Source organism: Periophthalmus magnuspinnatus, chromosome 24 (genome assembly GCF_009829125.3).
Source record: "Periophthalmus magnuspinnatus isolate fPerMag1 chromosome 24, fPerMag1.2.pri, whole genome shotgun sequence".
In the NCBI taxonomy this organism is placed as follows: Eukaryota; Metazoa; Chordata; class Actinopteri; order Gobiiformes; family Gobiidae; genus Periophthalmus; species Periophthalmus magnuspinnatus.
In genome coordinates this window covers 15745691-15769801 of record NC_047149.1, presented here as the reverse complement: position 1 = coordinate 15769801, position 24111 = coordinate 15745691, and the positions used below count along the sequence as shown (strand labels likewise).

Here is a 24111-nt window from a genome sequence, read left to right as displayed (position 1 = left end):
ATTAAACAGTAGCCAGCAGCAGCTTTTTTTTAGTTATGTAATGTAAAAAAGTAAAAAGTAAATTTGACATATGTTCCCTTTAATTGGCATATTACTTTTAAGAACCACTGTCAAACTTCACACATGCTCTAATATGGCTCATATAGTCACTGCAGAGAGTTGTTTTTGCATTGAGGAGATAAATAAAACTTCGAGCGCGTCACTTACACCAAACTATTAATAAGAATGTCATTCGGTGCACCCCCTCCTCCTTTGGTCTGTACCCCATTACTCCTCTGGACACTTGCCCAATAATGTCCGCATGGCAGCTGGACGCATGCGCACTGACTCGGAGAGTTCAATGATGAAGTTGGGTCTTGTATTGCGGTGCTGCCTGGTGCTCAAACTTGGACGCGGGCTGACAATAATACAGTTTCACGAAGAAGCGGACAAGACAGTCTTCCATAAGATTACGCGAGAGTGAACTTGGAGTTTTTGAATGCGTTCGTTTGAGTAAAGAAGTTGTGTGTTGTTTTTTTGTGGGACGTCATGGGGAGGAATGGGCAGTAGCGGCGTATGTGTTTTGGAGCAGACAGTGACCGCGTGTTAACAGTAGGGAGAGCTGCAGAGACCGGTGCACTTGAGTATGAACCGTGTCCAGCACTGAAGGAACTTGGAACTGCTGCCTGCGACACGGACAGAATCATAAAAACAGGTACATTTAGTCTATTCCTGTTAAGTTCTTTTATTTCTCTTCTTTAGTGTAATTTAATGTGACACAATTATTTATAAGTAAAATAAGTTCTTATGCATATCTGTTTCTTGTGATAATTAAGGGTATTCTAAATAAACTAGGGACATTTTAATGCGTAAGGCAGTCTTATCACTTTTGTAACATATTTTTGTGGCTTGTTGTCGTTACCTTGGCTGTAGCCTAAATTTCTAATTTAATGTAAACTTATTTTACACGTTTTCTTCGTTGGACTATTTTACGCTTTCGGTTTTAGCCAATCAATTAAACTTTAGACTGTTGGATTGTGCATAATGCGTCATAATAGAACAAGGCCCTTTTGATGAGGCCTAGAGTCTATACTGGCGAATGTGTCAGCTTAAAATTATCTTAAACAATTTTACATCAACAACATCAACGTTTTATTTCAGGTATTTAAGTCGACGCACGGAGCACTGTCCCTCTCTTGGAAGAACGTGCGCACCTGTGTCCGCTCGCCCCGTGGCACCTCTCCCCTCTTCTTCTTCCACGTGGAGTTTGTGTTTATATTTGATATGTAGGAAATGGGAATCTTACCCCGGGACTGCGCTCCGAAGGGCTTGAATGGCCCTGGCTATTGGCCTGCCCCTAACAACACCACGGCGAGATCCGCGCTCAGTCCAAATCTGATAGGCCTTCTGCACAGTCATCCACGCAGATAGAATTTCACATTTAAGCGCTCGCCTGTAGTTAGCGGGAAGGCATTAATGCACACATGATGCCCGGGATTTGGCTATGATAGAATTGTCTTGTTCGTATTCCAAGTGATAGAAAATGTTTGTTTTTACCTTTTCAAGTTTAATTTAAATTTGCCCAGTCTTTTTTCATATAGGCCTTGAGCGCAATGGAGCGGGTGAAATTGCCTCCCTTAATGCAAACAGCCCCCACAGTATAATTATGCTTATGTTAAAAAAAATATCAGAGCCCTAATGTTTAAATAGTTTATGCTCTATCTTCTGATTTGATCTTATATTAAATATTATTTTGATCACTTTCATTTTTATGGAGCGTTAATAACCGTGTAGCGCGCGCTCAAATTGAATTTCAGACCGCTCCTCCTGGTTACGCACCTCTAATGGGACCTCAGAAGTCTTATAGAAACACAACTCCTTAAATGGCTGCTGCTTTTTAACTACGTGTCATGTTAAAATCGATTGATGCGTAAACGATTGCCCGGTTGAATTTAATATGCGACTTTTCACTTGAACTCCTCAAGCAGTAGTCTGCGGTTTGTTGGACATTGTGCTCTCTTTGGCTTTTATAGCGTGAAATTACCGCAGTGCAGCCGTGTGCAGCGCGCAGCTTGATCCTCCGCTGTGCCCAACCTACGTGTTTCTTCGGTGCTGTCAATAGCCATGGTGAGAAATATAATTCTCTCTGCTGGGACGCCAAAGGAAATGGCGGGCATTATTGATTCCCAGTGCAGTGTCAGGTAACTTCTGGGAGGGTCTTGCGCTAGGACTGGGAGGCTGTGCAGTGCAGGGATGCGAATAGTCCAAGTGCCAAGTTTAGAACTGGAGGATGAAGTTAGACTGTACAGAAAGCAAGCTGTCAACTTTTTGGAGGTGGATTTGGGTATGCCACAAAAGGGTTTTAATTTTTATTTATTTTTTAGTAAGATTATTCAATTTTTTTTTATATCTAGAATCTTGTAAATGAAGGTATCTTTGGTTTGAAGAATAAAAAAACTAAAAAAAAAAAAAAGATTATGACCTCTACATGATCACACAACATTGTTAAAATGTGGCGGTGGCAGTCAGCTCTCTTCTCCTTTGTCTTATCAGTAACATCAGCATGTCTGCTCACTAATAATTTTGGTCTGTGCTAAAGATACTACAAGCCCACTTGAATGCAGCTCGATAGGAGACAGGTTGGTTGGTTCATTGGTTAGATTTATATTTAGATAGACTTGAGTACACCGTTCACACTGTTTATATGCAAACACCTATAAATCATCTCTGTATTACTATCATAACCATATAGTCAATTTGCACTTTGTTTGGCCACTTTTTCATAAATTAAATTAGTACTTAATATTCTTGAAGTGCTATTGTAAGCTAATCTATGTGTTATCCTTGTGTAAACATTTGAATGGATGCACACTTTAATGCACTGTGTATTAATAACACCTATTCTGATGTGGATTATTTTGTTATACAGAACACTTTTGTCCAGGTATACAGGTGAAGTTCATTTATTTTCTTGTTTTTTTTTCTTTAAGTCAGATAGTGAAGTGGCACAGTGAGGTCTGCCCTCCACAAAGGTGAGAGAGAGGGAGAGGAGAGACAGGGAGGGGGGTGAGACCCAGCACAAATCAATTCACCTAAGAGACGCATTATTGTCTTGGGTTTCAGGCGAGGAGCAGCTCAACGCTATGAAAAATTAAAAGGATGCCAGTTAGTTTAAAGGATTGAGCCAAAAAAGCACACACACACATATGCACGCAGAGCACGCTGGGCTATAAGGAAAAGTTGAAAAGTAGTTGTAGCAGGGCTGTGTAAATTGTGATTTCAGTTATTTCGATATTGACTTACAAAAATGTAATTCAAAAATACAATGAATTACTTTCTGTTCATAATGATATTTGCACTATGTTCTGCCACTCAAAACCAAGAGCAAAGCCATGTTTTTACATAAGCTTTTAAACTAAAGTGTCAAAAACATTCAAACACATTAGGTTTATACTTTCCATACATGTTCATTTTCACAGTAATGGATTATAATTCTTGCCTTAAATGAGCAGCCTTAAACAGTTGTCACATTAATCTTTTTATATAGCTAAAACAGCAAGTGGGGCAAGTTTTATTTTGAAGACTATAAAAATGAAGATACAACTATAATTGTAGATTTGGAGTTCTCAGTCAACACAGCGCTGAATAATTTATGAAATAATGTATTAATAAATCACACAAATATATTCTAAAAGTGACCAAAAACAATAATTCCATATAACCCAAATCACTTAGTTTTATCAGTCGATCTAGTGAACTGTGTTTTCCACCAATTTCAACAGAAGCTATAATTGCCAAAGAATTTAAGTGGCCACACCTTTTCACCTTTCGTGGGAACTCCAGGTCTTTTTGTTTGCGTGTGTGTGGGTGATTTTGCTCTCTTATTGTTCAGGTGTCAAACTTTCCTTCAGGCTCTTGGACAATATAACTGGGAGTAGCATTGTTGTCTTTTGTTGTAGTATCAGCCTTTGCGTGACACTAAAAGACAGGGACAAATTACAGTTTTTTTTAATATACAAAAATCCTGGCCTCTTATCGCTGTTGGATTTTTGAATCGGTACGCGACAACCTGTCTCCAGTCTGGTCCTAACAGGGTCACTCTCTGGCTTTGTGTGTGAGGCCAGCTTGTGTGTCTGCGCTCTTGTACCAGCCAAGCTCCCTGATCAGTTACATGTCTCTGTTTTCATTGTTGATATTTACTTCTGCAATTCTCTGTCCACTTCGCCCCTGGCTGAAGATGATATGGTGAAGTTAGCGCTGCTGCTGCTTCCCTGTGCTGGGCTCCTGTTGCTCACACATAAACATACTGACAGGACATCTCACCGGCTCATTTAGATAGAGACATTAATGTATGTAGCAGGCATGCATGATCTCAGCAAAAAGTCAATCAGTGTTATATTAAGAGTACTGATACATTTCAATGTGTAAATGACAGTAGAGGCAGTGAACAACCACGTCATAAGTTGGTTACTTCCAACAATACATGTGTACTTCCGTGTGAATTTGTGTGCGAATGGAGTGTGCGAATGGAGTGGTTCTGTAAACTCCCGTTGAAGGTAGAAAAGGGCTATATAAATGTGAACATTTACCTTTTTTCATTTTAAAAAATGTAAATATCTATAATTGTTAGCAACTGACATTGTGTTGTTCTCCTTCAGTGTGTGGAAGAGCCTTCCAGAGCGAGCCATGGAGGCCTCACAGGACCTGAGCGAGCAGATGGTGAGTCGCTGCTACTGTTTGTATGTGAATGAGTGAGTGGAGTGTACCTCAGGCAGGCCTCATGTGCAGGGTATAGATGCACTGCAGAGCTGTGCTAAGTAACATACAGCAGATGTGATCCAGCCAGTTTACATTAACCATATGGCAACAAGCAAGATCTTAAGACATCATTACACACCCATTTATGAAACATTTGAATAAGGGTGGCTGTAGAATTTAAACAAATATAAAACTGTACGGAATTGATAGAAATTTTATTTGAGATAATAGTAAACTTATACACTAGGGTTGTATAATGATGTGCCAACAGTCAAAGAAATAAAATATGATGGGAAAAACAATCCATTTTCTCCTGGGGGCACCTAACCTTTCTAGATGGTGCTGTGCCGTTGACCTACTATTAGGCTCCACCCTAAACATCCTATACCCAATCAGATCATAGATTGTCAAACAACCTTGGGAATTCTGAGTCTGTTGAAAAAAATAGGAAATTTAGATTTGATCTTGTGGTCAGGTAGGTCAGATATTGTAGGGTATGTTTTGCGTGTTGATCCATTATTTGAAAAGTGTAACATTTATTTTAGAAATGCATCAGTAAGACCTTATTGGCATAATCTGAATAATTGTGAGTAGTTCACTATTAAAATAATCATCATTAATCTGGACTCTAGAGATTCTTAAACACCCTTCTGAATGAATGATACAGATAATCACTTGACTGACTGTCGGTTACTAAAATAATCCTTAAAAGCAAATTGTCAGTGGCAAAATTGATTGAAGCCTTGTGTTGCAGTTGGAAAAATCACAATTTGTATGATGAAACAAAATGGATGCCATATTGAATACTGCTACTTTACGTTTTTAAATTTAATGTAATTGTAAAAGACTACATGGTGCAGTAATGCCCTCCTCTTTTCTTCCCTCTCCTTGCTGACATTTGACAGAGTAGTGCCCATATAGCTTGCAGGCCGATGAGTGTCCGCTTGTGCGTCACCTCGCCTCGGCACCATCCCACTTGGGCTTGTTTAAAGATCAGGCCTGCGTATTGTTGGGAAAATGATTTTGGCGGCGACTGAGGTGCTCTCTTAGATTTCAAAGTGGTTAGTCAGCCTCCAGGACAGGTGTAATTTCATCTGGCCCCTCTCTCTGCTCCTCTCGCTCTGACCTGCGCCTTCCATGTTACAGGCATAGTGTGAAGTGGGACAGTCCTGAACTATGTTGTTTTTCACCCACTTTTATGTCAAGGCTCGGGTTTTGGGTTACCTCCTGACCCCAGCGGAGTACTGTCACTGGAGCAAACAGACAACAAGAACACAGAAGAAACAAAAGGAAAAGAGCATCCATCACGTGTCGTCCAAGTATCTGATATTGATATTCCACAATTACAGCTCCTTAAATAGAGGCCTGTATCATTTATAATGTGAATGTGAGCTGCAGCCGGAGGGCATTGATTAATTGTTCAGGTTGGAAATGAGAGCTCAGAGGAGGAACACAGATTTTATCTTGGGACAAAGTGCTCAATGCGTAGAGAGACTTAAGACTTACAAGTTACAACTTTTTTCTTTCTTCTATAATATAAGTGGAATTTAAATATTTCCGACATGGCTGGCAATGCTCTGAAATTTGTGTCCCATGTTACTAGCCCCACTACTGTTTCATTTTTCTCTGAACTGTTAACTGTCTTTTGATTTTCTCTTTAACTTATTGCAAGTGACATATCCATTTACAACAGTGTGCTCTCAAATTAAAGTTATTATTCTTTTAACAATTCGCAGTAATTGACAATAATGGAACATGTCCTTTGACGTTCCATGAACAGTTTTGCTAAGCTAGATCTTAAAAATACCAAAATATTTGTAAACAATAATTATTATTATTATTTTGTATCAAACTCAACTCATATTTTATTATGAATTTTTGTCCTCTCATCGAACTGCCTGATCTGGTTGGATACTGATCTTAGCCTTGTACCTGACTGAAATGGGTTTTCTCTGTTTCACTCTTTTGCTGATTGAATATTGAAACTGAAAATGTGTATTTCTGTCTTCACTCCACTCCATTGTGAAAAGTGTGTCTCAGGTGACTAACAACAGGCCAGCCCATACACACAAAGTTTCGGGGAGTTGTCTGCTGTTACCTGATATTGTCCCATAGACCCCACACCCTTTAAAAGCCCCCGTGCTGTACTTCCTTGTCCTCCACCTCTGTCCCTCGGCAGCAGGGCGCGTCATCTGGGGTGCGTTCAGTCTCCGGTCGCCCGCCTGCCCTGGGACAAGCCTGCCGTCTGGACTCCTCTGGGACCTCCAAAGAGCCCAAGGCAGAGGACCGGCCACAAATGCTACTTTTAGCTTGTTTAACTGTCTCTCTCCACCTGTTGTGAATGAGGAGATGAGAACTGCCTGTTTTTGGACTGGATTAATTAGGCCAGTCTCAGTTGCAGTTTTTGTTCAACAATTCATTTTGCCATTTCAGTAAAACTTATTTTGAGAAGTTTACTTTCTCAGATTTGTTCCTGTTTGGCTGTGGCTTCTTATGTTAGAGATGATCTTATGAGCAATGAGCAGATCTCCACATTGGACGTAATCAGACACACACCTGTGACCAGAGCAGGCAATAGTTATATACCCATGATGCAATAATGGGGATATTACATATTATCCCATGAAAAGCTTAATTTAATCATATTGTGTTAAGCCTATAAGTCTTTGAAACATTACTTTGTATTGTAATGTTTGTTATTTTGTTCTGATTGGGCCTGAAAGAAAATAATCTTGTAAGCATTAATGTGCAGGGCTCAAAATGATTCTATTTTGACTGTGATTTTAAACTGTGACCTGGCCCAAATTACTGATGCTCTTTCAAAGGGAAAATTTACCTGTGTTTACAAAAGACAAGCTCCAGTCCTGGTTAAGCTCCATACTCATAATGGTAAGTGTTTTTGCTCATATTTATCATACAGTGCCTGGACCATGTTCTCCATATAAACAAACTTACTCTTGATGTGAGTGAAGTCCAGAGCACTTTAGGAAGTATAAGAGAAGGGGAGTGGTGTTGGGAGGCCCCTGGGAACCAGGCATGATTTTAATGTATGAGCACCAGGAGAAAAATAGTGAGATGAAAACAGAGGAAAAGGACTGCTTTGCAAGGCTTTCCGCTGGTGCACTGGGACAATCCCAAGTGCGGCAGCTGTCCCGCTTCGAGAGGCTGAGAGAGGGAGATAGGGAGAGAGTGAGAGAGAGAGAAGGAGAGGGAGAGATAGAGAGAAAGAGAGGGAGAGAGGTGGGAGAGAGAGATAAAGTGAGCGAGCAAAGTCAGAAAAGGAAAGGGGTCGGGTTGCACCTCTTTCACCCCTACAACCCCATCCAGACACATTCACACAAACTTACATGCAGCAGCAGGAGCTAAATGCGAGCACGGCCCTGCCCCGAGTGCCAGGATGGCATTGGCGTCATAGAGTGGTCCCAAATCTGCCCGGTGACAGGCCGTGTGGTCCAAGCTGAGGAGAGGCTGTAACTGCAGCCTTTGGCATCCCTGAGGCAGGCTGGCACCCTGTGGTAGCACCGTGCACCACTTGAGTTTCAGATAAGTGTACTCTGGACCGTCCAGGATTTATGTCCAGCTGACAGCTCGGAGACGCTCAGTCAGACCGCTGCCGCTGCTCCGGTCTCTCCATGATACCAATAAGTCATTTTATATTTGCTATATCAATGAACTAAAAATACATAAATGAGGATAAGGCAAGAAATTAAATCTATATCAAGTGCATGACAAACAAAAATACAATAATTTATAATAAGGTACTAATAGTACTTTATAATACTTTAGGGCAACAGACTGATTTTCATGATTTTTGTAGTGCATACTTCCCTGAACACTTCCCCATTCTTTAGCCCACCTCCATCTACAGCACAAAGCTTCAAAGTGCTGGTGTTACAGAGGTGTGGGGTCAGCAGGTTACAGACAGACTCCGAGCCAGTGGCAGTGAAACTCAGTCTATTTCCCCCAAAACACAGAGAAAGAGATGCAGAATCCATCTGCTCAGAGCAGCGTGGGCTGGGCAGACGCACAGACAGGAAACCACAGCATACGTATGCCTCTGTCTGCTCTGTCTGTGGAGGAGAGGGGCTCCTCTGTTTTACACATACACCCCACTGCACCAGGACACCTCAGGTCAGGACTGGGTCCATATTTAAGTGTTATATGCAGTATTTCATTGATTCAAATCCTCACATATTATTGGTCCAACAGCGGTGCAAAAAGGAGAGGGTCTCCTCAACTAACCAAAGGGTCACTATTTCAAATGGGACCCTTGTAAACACAGAAAGTAAATCATGATTTAAGCATTGTGTCTACATTACCCACTTCAGTCAAAGTAACCAACAAAAATGAAAACGTATTTAATTGATGCTATGTAAATGCCATGTAAAATGCCTGGTGGAACTTTTAACTAATACTCTTGGTATAGTTAAAATGTCCAGAATATCGGCTTTGTCTGTTTCTGTACATTGTAAATATAAGTGTGCCTCTGTTGTATAGGACCAGAAGCATGTTGTATTTGAGGAAATGGAATTGCGACAGTGGCGCTTTGGTTTCAGAGGAACGGCCTGTAGTGACTTCCTCTGCTGCTCTGCTCAGGTTTCTGTCAGAGCTACACACCTTCTGTACCTACAACATACTACTGTATAATTATCAACATTTGACCTACAATATTGTGAAAGTCAATTTATCCATGTAAAAAAGGAGTCTTGTGGCTGGCTGGTTGAAAATTTACAAACATCATGAGAAAATACGCTGTGTTCACGTGACATCACTACATTATTGAATCCCTATAAAGGTTTTTCACCGACATAATTGTATTTGAAAATACTTCTCAACATTCCGACACTGGCACTGAGGCAGAACTATGTGCAGCTTAACTGACAAATGTGTTTCTTTGTTTTTTTTGGCATAATTTTTGTCCATGGAGCTATTTCCTCAACACACAGACTGAGAAATGTCTCATTTAAGGAGAGAAAGGTTCAGTTCAGCTGTGTATGATCACTGATCTGTGTCAGTGATGATTGTGTGAGCTAGCCTGCAGTGCTAACTGTTAAATGATTTTCTATTACTGTACAGATTGTAGGCTCTTATATATTGGTTATTAAACTCAGCTTTTTTACATTTTCAGTGTATTTTGAGATTTTACAGAAGAAAATGTCATTACTCACCATTGACACTCATAAACCTTTCCCACTCACTAATAAAGTTTCAAAGGTTGCGATGTCATTTACATAACTACTATACTTTAAAATTGAGCTGGATGACAGGTCAGAATTCTAAGCTGGAATTTTTGCTATTTTCTCCTCTTCTTGATTTTGAGCACAACCTATTGAAATATTAGTGTGATTATTTACATTAAGATGTAAATATATGCTTAGAATATAAGAATATACTTTTAACCATAATGTCTACAATTTATCTAGTCTGAAAATTTGCCTCTTGACATTCTTCTAAGCTGTGTAAATCCCATCAGAAGCTATGATACTTGTGCTCACTGTCTGGAAGTCGTGTCTCTATGATCCTTTGTGTGTGCGTGAGTGTGTGCCGTCCCACCTCCTCGCCTATGTCTCTCTTTGGGACAGAGTGATGATTCAGGGCCTATTGTCAGGCAGCAACCTGATCCTGAGCGTCCCGGAGCAGGGCGACGGAGCGGGGCGATGGGGCTGGTGGAGGAGGGAGGACGCTGAGGCGTTCCACTGTCTTCTGCCCCAAAGCATGTCTCCTGCCTATGTCCTCAGCTTTACCTGGTGCTCCTTTGGTTTCATTGCTCTGGTGTTTTCCCTCTTTGTAATCTTTATCTATATCTAATTGCAGATTTGTAATGTGCCAGTGTCTGAACATGGACTTTTGAAGCTTGATTTGGCAAACTTCGAACTTAGATGTAGTGTTGTCATGATACAATCATTTCAATACTAAGGGGCAGGCCCGATACTGATACCAATATCAATACCACAATGATAATAAAGCACATTTTGGCAGACAATAGAATGTAATTTTCAACCAAAAAGATAATAGTAATGTCTTTAATCTCACCATATGGTCTTAAACTTGCTCTGATTTAAATCCAGATCCAGACCATTCAAAAATCCTTTGGAAAGATTAATTTTGTCCTATTTATGTTATGGTTTTAAGTATCAATTAGGGTATCTGCTTATTGATATTTTGTAAACCTTATTTATATGCTGTACATTTACTTGGCGGTGCAGACCTTGCAAATACCGTGTCACATTTATTGGTTGGTGAAGAGAACTTATGGAACCCTCAAAGACCCCTCTGAACAGTTTGTCAGTTTTAATTGATAACAAATACAGGAATGGTTTGATATCAGTGCAAGAGTGTGTATTTTTGGAGCTATATCACTATTTCTGAAAATGTCTCTGTAAATGAGCTTATCTTCCCATCTTAGTAACACACAGCTTGGACATTGCACTTGTTCCTCTGGCCTGCCCACATCTGGTTTGAGTGGGACTTTATTTGGAAGATAATATCAAGTATTTCAGAGCAAGATGCGAGTGCGCATACCTCACTGTACAGACTCGTGTCACTGACCAGATCTAGCTCCTCATAACGCTGAATGGGAGAACAGATGCTGTGTGCGTCTATGGACTTTTTCAGGATATTATCTACCTTATGCCTGAGTGATGTCAGAGCAGCATTATTTAACAGGCAGCTGGAGGCCATTCATCATTTAATTAAAAGGGTCTGAAAAAGAGCGCACGCCTAATGAGATTAGCTTTAATTATTGATGCTGTTGCTTCCACACACACATATAGACACATATGTACACACAACACACACACAGCATGCACACTGCAGTTATGGACAGGATGCTATTTGTGTCAGAAAATGCATCTTGATGATCTTTGCAACACTATGTCCATCACACTTTTTATTAATTCTGCCCACTTTTTATGTACTGTGCACTGAGTTTTCTCCTTTTGGGCACTTTGGTTTCCTCCAACAACCCCAAAAAGCACCATAAGCAACATGCTCCTGCTATGGTAGTTCTGACCAAGCCTAGCTCAATATCTGGAGATGGGTCTGTGCTCAACAACTGAAGGATTGGTCAAAGGGAGAAGAAAGAATTTTGGGGACCATTATGTCTACCTTAACCGTAATAAACATTTTAATTGATGTTTTATTCATATTATTAAATAGAAGCCTTGGTATGGTTAGTTGTGGTTGGCACATGGGTGAATACCACTGTAATAGTGATGGAGGTGAGATTTGTACTCAGGATACATCAAGACGGCTGTGGTTTTACTGCTTTGCAATTGTTAAAGGGCCATGTACCATTTTACTTTGCTTCTTGGTAGATTAAAAAGTTAGTGAAAAAGTACAAATTAATATTTACCAAAAACATCTGAAAGGGGATTGCTGTTTATTTTTCTGCGTATGTGGGAACTAAATCGTATAATGCTTGAAGATGTGAGTCTGCAGGCATTTAATACTGTATATGTGTAATAGTATATGCCGTAGTGTCATAGTTTCTGGTCGGTGACTTGGCCAGTGACTCACTCACACCATTTATCATCAGGCTGAGAGTCACCAGTGAATTATTCAGAACTGCAGCATTTTTCAATTAACTAATTGATCACTAATTGAATGACAAGGTAAAGATGTGCGAGACAGATAACAAGTACTTTTCATGTAGCTTGTTAAAATATTGTGTGAGGGAACAGATTAAGGCACTCTATGTCAAGTACGTTTTGTATAAATAGCTAAAGCTGCAATATATAGCTTTTCTGCCCCATGGAGATGTTATTTTGCCTGGAATGTTTCACGGTGTGGTATTAAGGTATCTGTCATCACAGAAACACCACCGAGATCATAACTGGTCAGATCTGTGTTTTTCAAGAAGTTTTTGACCAATACAAACATCAGGAATTGAACAAATACTCAATAGATAGAAGTGTAATGCCATAGTTTCTTCTAGTTAAAGCAATAAAAGTTACAAAGTGGACCGATTGGCATTTCTCAACATGAAGGCTGCGGGCTCAACTGTCATGTAGACTTATAACTCAAAAGTCATTGAATTTATTGAGAATTTGATTGATGAAACAGATTCTCCAGTCCATCCCACTGACCGCCTGCCTTTCCTATTTTATCCATTTTGTTGATGTCTTCTGAAGTGTTTCTTTGACATTGACTTGAGTAATGTCTATGTGTCTGGTCGGCTGCGTATCGGTGTAGGTTTCCTCCAGTTGTTTTTTTAATCACTCTCGTCAGATTAGCAGAGCAGGGGCAGTCGAGGCCAAGCGCTTTACAATTAACAGTGCAGAACCATTGCCACACACACAGGCTCACATGCATGTATCCATCAGTGACTTTTCATTTGTGTCCTATAAGTAAATCTTTTGTGCGATCTGTGCAGAGACAGCCAGGAGCCACTTGGACAGACAGACAGGGGACCACCAGGCCAGGGAGCAGAGGGCACCGTTCCCCCTCACTGCTCCACTTTCTAAATAAGCATTGTATATTTTGAACGTGCCTGCCTACTCGCTCTCTCTCTCAAGACCTAAATCAACTAATACCAGCGACATTGTTTCAGTTGGAGACATTATTGCTACCTATTCTGAAGGTTGATTAGTGGTTTGATTTCCGCACGGGTAAGGCACACTGCTGTTGTGTCCTTTGGCAATACACTTCATCATACTTGCCTGAGGGATTGGTGTTTGGTTGGGTTCAACCACTGAGTATCACTGAAGAGTAATATTGAAAACCAAGCCTTATATTATTGCTACACCATGATTTTTATACTATACTGAGCAATATTTTTTCTTTGGTAAAGCATAGGGTCTATTACGTCACATAATATTTTTTTGTGTGAAACGACTGCTATGCATTCGTTTACCAAAGGGACTGTTATATAATCATAAATCATATCATTTTGGTAGCAATTCAGTTGTGAGTCATTTGTTTTATTTCACCTTGTTTTTATCGTATTTCTCATTCAACTGCTTACCTCACCTACAGTAACCCTGCAGACACATGCCGTCATTGTCAGTATACAAAACTGGATGGCGTAGATGAGATTATTTTTCCACGTTTAAAAAAAAAAATCTTACTATCCCAAATCTTTATTGACCTGTACAAAATTTGTGTCTAATTTTAGCTCTGTGGTTTCAGTCTTTTTCTTTCCTTGTCCTGTTTTGAAGACAAATGTCAGACTTCATAGCTGGAAGCTAGAAACTGGTGTGTGCTTGTACCTTTTATTTGGGTTTAAAAGAAGCAGAGAGCGGCCCCTCCCCTGCGTCTCTACCTGTTCCACTAACTCGCCCCTTTCACTAACTCACCTCCTTTTCTCTTTCATGGCTTCCTCGTCCGCCAGAAAAAGGGGCATTTTTGGAGGCATAAAGAGACGGATAGTTTTACACCTCCCCAGGCTTAGGAGAGGTGGGGGCAGGAGTGGCCCAGGAGCCCCAGTACAATGTATTTTACATGAAAGGAAGAGGATAGGGTTACTGCGGCGATAAGCACTCACACAAATGGTCAGTGGTGGAAAGGTAGGAGACAGGAGCAGAGGCAGGAGCAAAGACAGGTGCATAGACAGGCATAAAAAAGTTAATGTTCTACTAAATGAAATAACAAAATATGTTGGTGCTGAAAAAAATATTTAATTTATGTATTTTTTCTTTTGATAACAAGATTTGCTGCCTGGTGGGTCCTGAGAGAGCACAGAGCTATAGAAACTTACTCGGCAGTGTGAAATAATATTTTATGGAATTATTGTTTTTTGGTTCTAGATAAAAAATACATACATACATAAATAAATACATTTTTAAAAACTACCATTCAGTACCTACTGTAAACCATATATTGTTTAGGTACTGATACCAAAAAGGGAAGAAATGTACCCAGTCCTAAAGGCAGGAGCACCGGCTGAGCATGGGCTCTGAGGCAGTGGTGGGAGTATTACTAGTATGCAGTAGCAGTCAGAGGACTATCATGGGTTTGTAGGTGAGGCCTGTAGCCTGTCACAAAGTGTTGCAATAAAAGTATGTGCAGAACTGGAATCTTTTTTTTTTTTTTTTTTAATAAACCTTAACATGGATGCAGCATCACAATCTTTGATTTGCTCTTTTTTCATTCTGTATTTATTCAAGCTTAGCACCATGTCAAAGGAAGGCCTTAAGAGTGTGCTACTGTTAAGTAAAACAATAATAATTGGATCCTCGCTTTGCATACTCGTATGTCCTTGGGCAAGACATGTCACCCAGCTTTCAAGTCAGTTGTGCTCATCCATTGTGAATTAAGAGTAATAATGCACCAAACTGTACAACAGCATCATTCACAAGTGGGCAGTTGTTGTATTATCTAAAATGTCTGTCTATGGGGACTCTTTGACAGATCAATGACATTTCATTTGAAACGTGAATATGAAATATTTGTAGTGTAGTTATAAAGTGATTATAAATGAGCAGTCAAAACACTGTTGCGTGTCTAAAGCAAAGCTGACTTGAGGGGCTAGTGCTTTGCGACTCACTTATCTGACAGGACTGAGACAAACTACTGTTGTTCCACTTGAAGACCAAAGTCTTTCTCGAGGGCCTCTTAAAGAGACAGGCTGCCCTGTCTCCTCACACTGCTAATGTAAACAAGAGCTCTGAGCGTGTCCCGTGTCTCTGACACTGTCCTCTCTAGGACTGGGCCTCTGATGTGGTGGACACATGTGTGTTTGTTCTTTTGTAGATCACTTCTCATCAGGTGTGTTTGGGGACGCCTAGCTGCACTCCCTTCTCCTCTTGCTGTGAAAATATTTCATTGGCGATGTTTTTGGACGACCCCTCCTGTTGGGGTCCAGCGTGGCTAATAATAAAGTGCTTGAGTTGTCAAGCGTTCCTGCAACACCGTAATCTGTTCTGACAGCTACCCCCATGTGCACGCTCCTACCTCGTGCACATGCTCACACACTGAGCTGCACGGGGCCGCACAGACAGTCTATCAATCAGAGTCTTTATTGGACGATAGGTGTTGTCACCATGGAGACTAGTCTAAAGATGGGGGCTGCATGTGGGGAGACAGTGGCCGTGGTCCAAAGCGATCCGTGGGTCAATGCACATCATGAGTCCTACTTCAACAGAACCACAATCAAAAGATTTCCTCTTTTCAACATCTTTGAGTTTGAACTGTTGTGATTCATTAGTCTTCATTATAAGACTATATAACTAGTATACATAAAAAGTAATACACTATATACTACTTTAAATACAGGTTAATTTTCAGCTATTTGATGACAATTTAGTTATGGTATATTTACTGCAAAGCTACTATTTTGAGTGCTCGACCCACTTCCACTTTTGAGAAAAATGAAAAAACTTAACTCAAATGACCTTACTATCTATGTACATGGTAATAAATAATGACAGTGAAATAGTGCCATCTTCAGACATGAGGCAGGCGTGTATTCTCCCTCCTCCAGTCATTCCTAGCTCAGGTCCAGGTCTCTGTAGAGCACGTAGGGCCTGTCTGGTTTCTATTATCCTGAATATGTGTGCGTGAGTGGAGTGTGTGTGGAGTGTGTGTGGAGTGTGTGTCGATGTGGGGTCAAATGCATGGTGTGAACTTTATGGTCTGGCCTGTGCGTTACTGCACAGCAAGACAGTATACCTCCACTGGAAATGTAGACAGTTACATTGTGTATTTATCAGGCTAATACAAAAGTGTTTTAAATGAACAATAGGATACTTGGAATCAGTATTTAGTCCACATTGTTTTAGCAATGTATTTCATTCAATAGAGTGAAGCAATAAAAAAAGACATTACATTACAGTACTACAATATTAGTTTTGTGTGTTAATATACACATGAGTTACATGTATACAAACAGTAGGGCTGTGAATCAGTCAATTCAATAACCACCAATGATATGCTTGTATTTTTTAATCAAGCTAAGTAAAAGTATGTGTTTTTGAGCAGAGTTGTGACTATTTTGTGCTGAATGGCATTAATTAAAAGTCTGTTTGTGTTCAGTAAAGTATTCATAATCTGTTTTTTAAAAAGACTAAACAAAATAGGATCAAAAATCTTGATCAATCAATTTGAGAAAAAATGTGATAACGTTTTTGATATATATCACGCAGCCCTAATTACACATGAGGGAACTGGCCCTATCTCGTAACTGTAAAGACGATATTAACCAACAAACGGCTGTAGAAACTATATCCTCCTTTAGTTATGCATTTTTCATGAAATTCTATAGTGTTTTCAGAACTCCTGTACCACACCATAAAGACACATGTGCATTCCTGCTTGTTGTGTAATGTTTATTATACAAGATCAATGTGAGATGATTATAAAACTGTGATTTACACAAGATTTATATAACTACCTTAATATTGCTTTCTCTTATATCATTCCCAACTTCATCCCAAGCCCATATCTGCCCGTTAAAGTTGCGTGGTGGTAAATGCGGGTGTGCTGATAAAGAGTGACAGCTGAGGTAGGAGGAGAGAGGGAAGGAGGGAGGAGGCAAAGGAGGGGACGAGAGGAAAGAAGTGTTCGCCTGTAGTGGAGAGCAGCAGTGCGATACGTAGTGGAGTGTGGACTGCCCTAGGCATAGAAGAGTGAGAGAAGTGTGCCTAAAATGCAGTGCAGGACAGTTTTGTAGCTATGGTCTTGAATCAAAACATGTAACATGTTTTAGTGTTTTCTTTATTTTGGGAGAAGTATCAAAAGCAACTGGAAGTGAATTGTCAAAGTGGAGGACTTTGGCACTGCCATTCAACTCAGTGGACACTGGTGGATTGTACACATTCGGAATGATTTTTGGGACTAATAGGATAGCCGAGTAACCTGAATATAAGCTAAGGTAAGGACATTCTTAAAAGGCCATGTTCAATACTTAAAAAAAAAAATCTTCTATTTTAGATTAATTTTAAATCAGTATTTCATGTTGTACTTTTAAAAATATATTGTGAACTCACAACAGTAATAAAGTAGTAACCACAAATTGTAAAGTAGAAAAAAAGCAAGTAATGCCTAAAAACAACAAATACTATGCAGCAGAAATTGAAATATCATATCGTTTAATATCCCAACTTTATTTACTCTGTTACATTTGTATAAAAGACAAAGTGCTAATGCTTTAAATAATAAACACATTTTAAATTTCAAATAAGAAGCTCAGTCTCTGTGTTTTCAGTATTAATTAGGTGGCTTATTCTAGCAGTTAAAAAATAAATAAAATAAATACATTTAACTTTGAATCTGTAGGAAAATATCTTCAGCCTAGACCACACTTGCATGTTTTCCAGTGATTCATATATGCTGTTTCTTATAACTGTTTTACTTTAAGGGTCAAACTAGGCTCTTGCTCTGTCATCGCTGCCATTAACTGATTAATATTATTAGCAGCTAACAGCACAAACATAGCACTGTGTCATTGCCTTAAATAAACCATTGTTATTAGTGCTAATTAGCCTGGGTATCCGCGAGTGTCCCTCTGGAGCAGCCGGGGACGCCAGCTTGTGTTTGAGAGCGGTCAGCTAGGCCAACGAGGTCAAAGGTCACCGATGTGAATGGGTCAGGTGACACAAATGGTTTCTTTTTGGTGATTGTTGCCATGAGGGAGACTGGGCAATGGGGTTTTGTTATTTAATTAAACCAGCTGTTTTACTGTGTAGGCTAGAAATTGGTAATGCATGAGTGTTTGCAAACTACAGTCAGGGTTCAAAGTCAGTTTTCCATGATATTGGGATTTCATAAAGTTTGTCACCTAAATGTATTGCAATGCTTGGCAAAATATACCAACTTATGAAATGTCAAATGGGACTGGAAACATGACAGAGAACTTTTTTATTTTTGGGACATAATCAGTGTGTATTTTCTTTATAAAAATTTAAGTGTACTAATTTCACTATCACAAAACACATCTCTAGACAATATATTAAATGTCATTTTTAACACTACATAATGGCAGGGTGTGTTATACTATAGTACCATGTGGTGTAGTTGTCCTCTTTATGTTTTTTCTTTTTTTATTTAAGTATCGATACTTAATATATTGGTTTTGAATAACTACAGTATATGCTTTAGAGAGCTCTGGTGACACAGGAGAAGAAAAAAAGCATGTATTTATTTTATTTATTTTTAATAGAAAACCATCATATGAAAATGATTTGGAAAAATCAGCAAAAAAAAAAAAAAAAAAAAAATTGCAATGGAGGACTGAGTACCGGTATGTCTGTTGAATCAGTGGCTAACAGTCAGGATGTCCTTGGCTGTAAACTGCGATAAAAGCTTGGATCAAAGTGCTTGTATTTTCACCAACTGTGTCAAGAAGAGCCAATCTCCATTATGAGTTTTCCTCCTTATATCGTATGTGTGTGTGTTACATGTGGAATGGCGTTTCCCGTGGCCGTGCTGTTGATTTCGTGACTGACAGTCTTGTTAAATTTCAGCAAAGCATGAAACGTGACATGAAAGTGTGTGAGTGTGTGTGCGTGCATGTGTGTAAAGTGATCCAGGCGAGGGGACTGACTAACCTCAAAAGCCTGAAACATCTAAGTGCTGCTCCTTATTGGCTCTCAGCTGGATCCCCTAATCAGAGCCATACACAGACCTATGTCCATGGTTTATGCACATACTTAACTGCTGTCCTACTTTCAAATTGGGAGAAACTGCACATTATATTGCTAATGTGTTATTTTCAGTTCTGGTTAAAATCACTGGTTTACTTACGTTAAGGGAGGCTTTATATGCTGTGTTTTGTTTTTATTGTGAATTACTCCTGGCTTATATCTGGTTTAGACCAGTCCAGGTTGAATCCAATTAAGATCTGGGTAAGACCGTTCATCAGAACATCCACCTGAGTTTCATATCAGTTCTTTCTGTATAGTCTTTATGGCATTTGTTTCCTCTTTTTTAGTCCTAAATTGAGCGCATTTTTGTTCTGATGGGGTTGAGTACTGTTCTAATCCAGATTCAGCCCTAGTCTAGTCTAGTTTCAATGCCTTCTTAGAACCAGTTTTGATTCAGTGAATGTGAAGTGTGAACACATGCTCAGGCTAGCTAAAGATAATATTTTAATCCCAGTTGCATACTATGACTATAGCTCCTGATAAAATGTATTGGAACATATATCTACTATCCTAATATTTGAGATGAAACAATGTCAACCACATTGCAATACTCAACAGAATTATTGCACTCAGCCCTCAAAACCCACGACTTGAAAATAGCTGGATTTGGTTGTGCAGATTTGGCATCCCATCTCAGTCTTTTCCATGTGGGTGTGTGTTTGGCACCTTGCGCGTGCCCTACACCTCCTCAGTGTTGACACAGTGATTACAGGGCAGCTGGTCCACATTGGCTTGTACCCCACTCCACAGTTACCGTTCTAATTAGTTCCTCTCCCAAATAAGAGGCAGGAATTTTAATAGAGAACCACTGGTGTGCTGTCTGCTGCTCACACACAGAGCCCCCAAACCTCAGCGCACCCAGGACGTTCTGCCATGAATGGATTGTGTTTGCATTATGGTTCTTCTGTTTTAGCGAACAGCATGAAGGAAAAGTTCCAGTCGCAAGTGATTGACACAACCAAATGCCCCACTCGCCCACCAATAGTTAGGGCTGGGTTTAGTGCCAACAGTGACCCATTAAAAGGTGAAGAGTGAGGACCATGACCTTACATGACCCCGTGGTGACCTTTCAACTCTTTGCGGCTGGTGGGGAGGGGGGCGGAGCTCACGATGGAGCAGGGTCAAGGGTGAACGAGAGAAAGTTAATATGTGTCACTTAGCTGTAGTTAACGCTTCTGTCACAGTGGTGGCTACAGCTACACTCGGCATGGCCTTATGTTTATATGGGACCTTTAAACACACACATGCATACACTTTTCTGTTGTATAAGCAGATCTTGCCTTCTCAGCTAATGATTTAATGCTTGTGTTATTATTTGATACAGACGGTTTAATTTTTTTATTTTTTTGTTTCATGTGCTGCAGGTAAAGAAATCCCACAGTGACTCTCATGTTCCAGACCCCTCCAGCTCCAGGTGAGCAACACTGTAAATTGTACTTTGCTCTCTGTAGGCTTTTGGTTTGAGAATTGAGGCATGTAATTCACAAAAAAACTGTTTAGTTTAGTTACAAGCTTTTAACATTGAAATAACTAAATGCCCATTCATTCCCAAAATCACCCCAACTAATATTATACACAGCAAACCAAAGTCACATTGAAACCATTATTGTATCAAAAGCAAAACACAGCATATAAGGCCTCCCCTGGAATTGTGATCATTTAGAACTTTTTTTTTTCTTCTGTGTGAGATTTGGGTTTACAAATCTTGTGGATCTGCACCACTGACACTGTCACTCATTGACCATTTTGTTGTTATTTTTTTCAATGAGGGTGAACATTTGAATGAAAACGTAAAAATTAACAACATAGAAAATAATCTATTTATTTTTTCCCAATAATCCTTTAGGCACTTACGCCTCAGAGTAAAAATATATAGGAAATATAGGAAAATAGAAAGCAGCAATGTTAGTCTTCCTCAGCTGTGTGTTTTAATAGGATGCAGCGTATTTATGAGCAGCCAGCGATAATGTAAAAAACAGGGAAAGGAGTTTATGAAACACCAAGCAAGAAATGGACAAGAGAAGACAGAATCATTTCCTGGTGCTGAAAGACAAAAGGGAAAGACAAATGAGGAGAGCTGGAACAATCAACAGAGGAAAATATTGTACAGTCTGCTTAAACTCTTTACATTTATTTGCAATTTATTTTAAGATTGTTTGACTGGGTAAAGTAACTAAGTTATAATACAGTACTCTGCAGAAAGTTATAGTACTAAAGAATGTAATGTCTAAAGACCACTCAAATATATGTCTTGTTACGGTCACCTTTAAAGATAATGACCAGCGTGACCCAAACGTAAAAACTTTTACTTAAAATGATTTGTCACGCCTTGCTAATCTTTTGCACAAATTGATAGTTGCCATTTATGTTAAAAGAGCCATCAGCATTGACTGTTTAGCTGTAAATAAAGCATGGTTTTGACAGAGGCCGTTGATGTGGAGTATTTATCTTTTGGCTGCCTCTTTATCCAGTTGAAAGCTATATGTTTATACCTGTCAGTCTGCTTGTGGCTTCCAGTCATGTGTGATGCTTGCGGCCCATAGCTCTGGTGTGGCCTAGGTCCAGACCGCGACACAGATGCACAAGTACAGAGTAAACACAGGGAGAACAGCAGCCCTCATTTGGTTAGCTCCCACTGTGTATCATTGTAAGCTTTGAAGTAACATATGAGAGCACAAGTGTGACCGGCCAGAGCGAGCAGCAGAACAGGCTTAGACATTCAATGGGTAGGGTAGATATGGCAGGATAACGAAAGATAATGTTTATGCAGACTAGAGAATTAGGCAGGTTAGAACAGGATACGTGCAAATTAAATATGCCATTTAGACAATTTCAATACTATCACTTCAGTTGCAAGTACATACCAAAGTGATCTATATGTTTGGTATATATTCAGCCAAATGGAGAAAATACTCTGTATTGAAGACTAAATCTCCTGTTCTAAACCTGCTCCAAATGTAGCTGAGTCTTTATGAACTTCCTCTCACACAGACTACATTCCCACCTCATGTGCGGCCTGGTCCACTTGCATGTGGAACACATTGTAAAAGTAAAGCACGCTGGAAGGCTGTGGGTTTGTGTTGGAGCCCATACACACCCCCTCACTCTATAAAGAGCCTGTGGCCTGCTGACTATGTCCTGCACACATGCTAGAGTGGGCTAAGGCTGCTGGGAGATGTGGGTTTGTGATGACTGTGAGGTGATAGTGTCAAAAATGTGCTCACCTCCAAGTTCATCTAGTCTTACGTTTGTAAATGCAGTGTGTTTTTTCAGGTCTATGGAAATGCAGGAGCTAGCGCGTCCTCACAACTGTTTAGGAGTTGGGGATTCGACAGGCTCCAAGCTGGACAAGGACAGTCTGGGCAGCCCCTCCATCACCACCAATGGCACAGGGGGTAAGTGGAGATACCACAGTGAAATACAATAACACAAATCTAAGCTGCTACACTGAAACATTTCCAAAAAACTTTACAAAATGTATTTCTTATAAATATATATATATATATATATATATATATATATATATATATATATATATATATATATATATATATATATATATATATATATATATATATATATATATATATATATATATATATATATATATATACACACACACACACACACACACACACACACACACATCTAAATAAGAAACTTATGAGACAAATGTAGAAGGGCATAGACCAGTGCATGCACAGACATTAACTCCACCACATCAGACTGTGTGTAAACAGACTGAAGGCCTCTCTGGCAGCATGTGCTGTGTAGTAGAGTATTTATTTGAGCACAAGCCCAAAGTCCCACTGGAAACTATTTCCTCGACAAGAGCATTAAAGCATCAACGCTCTTTTACATGTCAGCACCACTGAGCCTCTTTCTCTCTCTTTCTTTCTCTCTCTCCAATTCTTTCCTCTTTTCATTCACCTCTGACCCTGTCTCATTCTCTTTTAGTCCTTTTCACTCCAATTGTTTTTGACAAGACAGATTGATGTAATACCATTCACTTTAAGTGTGTAAGTTCAGGGCGATGCTTTGATCTATCGGCCCTTTAACTTGCCATAAAAAACACTTTTATTAGTTCTTTTGGAAAGTTTGATGTGACATGCTGCGGCCGCTGTGTTCAGACCGTATCAGACCACATGTAATCATCTCTGATGAGCTCATGGTTAATGGCTTATGCAGAGTGCAGCAGGGAAGACATTCTGCAGCCAAAACAAACTGCATACCCAGCATTCTCTTCACCTGACATCAGCCAGTGCCATGGCAACTCATCTGTCCTCATCACAATTTGAGGGTCTGTGTAGCCCTCTGTGAAGAAAAATTAAGTTGTAAATGTAATTCTCAGATGGTTTGGTGATAACATTCAATCTATTGGTTTAAAGATAGGAATAATTGTGCAAAATCAATAAGCACAGCATGTAAAGTGAAGCCAAAGCATTATAACATCCTAACCATTCAGCAGTGGGTTTGGCTTGTGGATCTCAGTGAGTGATGTCCTAATCGTCTTCCGCCCTCTAGGTGAAAACATGACAGTGTTAAACACGGCTGATTGGCTGTTGGGCTGCAGCAGCCCGCCCCCCGCCTCAGGCTCCAAGGACTATGGTACAGAAGGTGCATGTGTGTGAATGAATTCAAAAGAGTGGTTTCTGTCCCCAAGGCCCACCATAGACCTGCTGTTGTTCGTTTTGGAAATGCTGTGCTTTTTGTTTGTTATGCAGTGACGTTTGCTTGTGAAATAATTTCATTTATAATGCAATATACATAGATACAAGTTTTACTTGCAGTT

General features: G+C 39.8%; 1 protein-coding gene across 6 annotated transcripts in view; it reads left to right on the top strand.

Annotated features, from left to right (window-relative positions):
• The first annotated feature begins 333 nt into the window (after window positions 1-333).
• Window positions 334-24111, top strand: part of eya4 (EYA transcriptional coactivator and phosphatase 4) — a 35793-nt gene continuing 12015 nt past the window's right edge. For 2 of the 6 annotated variants that reach the window (XM_055232331.1, XM_055232332.1), the window contains exons 1-5: window positions 345-694; window positions 4638-4698; window positions 20684-20733; window positions 22593-22714; window positions 23844-23936. In XM_055232331.1, coding sequence (XP_055088306.1) covers window positions 4666-4698; window positions 20684-20733; window positions 22593-22714; window positions 23844-23936 — 298 coding nt within the window. In that variant the 5' untranslated portion in view covers window positions 345-694; window positions 4638-4665. Of the gene's footprint in view, window positions 695-4637; window positions 4699-17260; window positions 17549-20683; window positions 20734-22592; window positions 22715-23843; window positions 23937-24111 lie in introns of those variants that run through there. The other 4 variants (XM_055232333.1, XM_033991243.2, XM_055232335.1 and 1 more) reach the window with 4 other exon arrangements.